The sequence below is a fragment of the Entamoeba nuttalli genome (assembly GCF_000257125.1).
Source record: "Entamoeba nuttalli P19 unplaced genomic scaffold asmbl_3108, whole genome shotgun sequence".
Lineage (NCBI taxonomy): Eukaryota > Evosea > Mastigamoebida > Endamoebidae > Entamoeba > Entamoeba nuttalli.
The window spans coordinates 1-3,569 of record NW_008575841.1 but is presented as its reverse complement, the minus strand read 5'-3'; the positions used below and the strand labels follow the sequence as shown (position 1 = coordinate 3,569).

Sequence of the window (3,569 nt, the reverse complement as noted above, 5' to 3'; positions counted from 1 at the left end):
TATGTTGTTTTTACACTCATTAATATTAAATATGCAAAATACTAAATTCTTTTATTAAATTTTTTTATTATTCTTGTTTTTTTTTTGTAATTGAATATTTTGTTTTTAAGAAGAATTGTGTTATTATTTATGTTAAATGGTTTGAATAATTTTTAAGAAGAATAACTCTCAAAACTTTTCATAAAAAAGACTTTTTATTGGTAATTCTAACTTATCATTATTATAATATAGAAATTTGCTTGTTTCATTCCATTCTTAGAAGTGATTTTAACAATTACAATTTATCAAAAAAGAATAAAACAAAGTTATTGCCACTTCTTAAAGTATGGAAAGCTTATTAAAATAAACGAGTGTTGTAAGAGTAACGTGACAATTAAATACGTTAAAAGAAATGAAAAGAGAAAAGATATAACAAAATATTGAAGATGAATAAAAAATCAAACATGAAGAATAACACAAAAATTAGAATTTTACAAAAAAACAAAAAACTAATAAAAGATAAATGGACAAAGATTATAGAGAAACATTGTGGGGGATGGAAGAGGATCATTCATTAAATCAAAGTGATAGTGATGATTTTAGGGATATACTAAGTGATCATTCAACAAGTATTGATGATGAAGATGATAGTATTGACAATTCTAAACCTAAAACTAGAAAACTTCCTGATGCTGTGAAAAAACTCATTGGAGAAGCATCAATGTGCTATGTAAAAAAAGAATATTCACAAGCAACAGAATATGCACTCGAAGCAATTAAAATTGCACCACAAATACCTGATAGTTATCATACATTAGGGATGATTTATCTTGATTTAGGAGATACTAAAACAGCACGAGAATACTTTATGATTGCAGCTCATATGAAACGTACAGATGCTGAATTATGGAAACGACTTGCAGATATGTTTAAAGAAGATGGAGATATGGAACAATATTATTATTGTTTAAGTCAAGCAGTATTACATGATTCCAAGAATGTAGAATTATTATGTGAAAGAATAGAAATTGGAAAGAAGATGGAAGATTCAAGGGGAGTATTAATGACATTTCAATATCTTATTTCATTAGATGGATCACCAAATACAGCAAAACAAATTGTTAGTGCATTGATTAGTGAAAAAAGAATGAAAGATGCTAGTTCAGTTGTACTTGGAGCAATAAAACAACGAATGAAAGAAAATAAAAGTATTGATTTAGGATTAGCTAATGTATGTATGGAATTATTATTAGGAATAAATAAATTAGAAACATTTCAAGAATTTGTTAAAGAATATTTTAAATTTGCAGGGATTAATGATGAAAACATTCCAATAGATATGAAAGTAAATTGTTGTCTTTGTAATATTAGATTAGGACAAAAAGAAGAAAGTCAAAAATGTATTGAAATGATGATACAATCTACAACAGCAGAAAATGTAGATTTATCATTATATATTGCTAATGAATTAATGAAAGTAAAAGAATATGAAAGAGCATTAGAATTATTTGAAGTGATTAGAAAAGTTGATGGACAAGATAATGCAATGAATTGGGGGAATTGTGCTATATGTTTATTTAATTTAGGAAAGAAAGAGATTGGAATTGAATTAGCAGAAAAAGCATATCCTGAAATATCATTTAGAGGAGATATTACTATTCTTCTTATGAGACAATATTATAAGAAAAAACAATATCAAAAAGTATTAGAAGTAAGTGAAAATTATTTTTTAAGTTTAGAACAAGGAATAAATGATAGTGTATTTGACAGTTTAGAAGAACAAGAAAATGTTGTTGAAATTCTTAGACTTAAAATGAAGGCAAATTATGGATTAGAAAGATATGAAGAATGTTATGAATCATTTTTATGGTTATTTGGGAAATTATTACAAAAAGAAGAGTTAGATCTTATTCGATCAAGAATTAAATTATTTAGATTTACAAAAAATAAGAAATGGAGGAAAGGAGCAGTTTTAAATCTTCTTGGGATTGATTTACCTGAAGAAGATAAAGAAATAACCAAAAGAATTGTAGATGTTGAAAAAGATGAAAATAGGTTATTTCAAACAAGAAGAAAAAGAAGAAAAGGAACAGAAAGTAATCAAGGGTCAATTATTACAATTACACCTCCAATGCCAAAAGATGGATTAGTTTGGGAAAAACAAGGAGAAGATGAAGATAATAAAAAGAAAGAAGATAATAAAACAGAAGAAATAAATGAATTTACTGAAATAAATCAAATAGAAAGAAAAACAAGAAATGTAGATAGAGATAATAAAACAGTTATTGAAGTTGCAGGAGTTTTTGTATTACTTGAAGAAGTGATTGGAATTAGAAAAATCAAAAAATATATTATTTATCATATTAATTGTTCTGCTCATCTTGGATTAATGGAAGAATGTAAAAATACATTAGAAACATTAATTGGATTATATAGAAGTGATGAAGAAATAGAAACATATTTAAGAATATCATATATTAATATTGCTATTGCAAATCAATATTATGATGGAGCAATATTTCAATTAAAATCATTAGGATTATTGTTACCAAAAAGGAAAGATATTTGGTATTATTTTAATAAAGTTATTGTATTATCTAAAAGACAAACAAATCCTACATTACTTAAATATTTTACTAGAATGCATCAAAAATGTCCAAATGAAAGAATAATTACAGTTATTCTAGGAAATTTATTTTTAACAACATGTCAATATAATAAAGCATTACAACAATATTTAAGTGTTTATGAAGAAGAAAAAGAATCTGCTGTTCTTAATTTATCTATTGCTATGGCTTATTTAGGAGATGTACCTAATAGAAATACAATGGATAAATCAATTGCATTTGCAAATACTTTAACATTTATGAAAAGATATCTTATGTTAGGACATTCAAAAAAAGAATGTTATTTTAATGTTGGGAGAATGTATCATCAACTTGATATTTCATATCTTGCATTATATTATTATGAACAAGCATTATCAGTTCTTCCAAATGATCAAAATGAATCATTACTTGATAGAGAAATAGCTTATAATCTTTCATTAATGTATTATAAATCAGGAAATAAAAATCTTTGTATAAAGGTACGTCATAAATACCTTTTATTTTAATAATTACATTGTATTATTTATGGAATTATTTTTTGTTAATAAGATGTAATTATATTACAAATCTTGAAGTAAGGTTCATTATGAATTAAAGTTATTCAAAGATTATTGGTTGTATTTTTAGAATAAAAAAGGTTTTTGAATTTTTGGGAATGGGAAATAAAATTGATTTTTTCCTTTTTGTAAATGAAAATATAAAATAAAGAGATAAAATTATGATCATTATTATCAATATTTACATATATTCATTTGGGGGTTTGGTGGTGTGAATAGTATTAGAATAATTAATAACCTCCTTAGAAGACAGAAACAATATAAAATAGTAAAGAACCAATAAAGGATTTCAGATATTTTAAAAATAAAAAAGTTTCCAATCAAATTAACAAAATTAAGAATTTGATAGTCTTCCTTTCTTTTTTCAGAACATAGAAGAAAGTGATATTATTATTTTGATACAGTTATTTATTATTAAAAAAAA

General features: G+C 24.2%; 1 protein-coding gene across 1 annotated transcript; it reads left to right on the top strand.

Annotated features, from left to right (window-relative positions):
- Positions 1-502: 502 nt before the first annotated feature.
- On the top strand, positions 503-3,094 carry ENU1_055730 (tetratricopeptide repeat-containing protein; the record flags this gene model as incomplete). Its single annotated transcript, XM_008857992.1, has 1 exon — positions 503-3,094. One exon carries the CDS (start codon positions 503-505, stop codon positions 3,092-3,094), a length of 2,592 nt encoding a protein of 863 aa, XP_008856214.1.
- Positions 3,095-3,569: the final 475 nt, after the last annotated feature.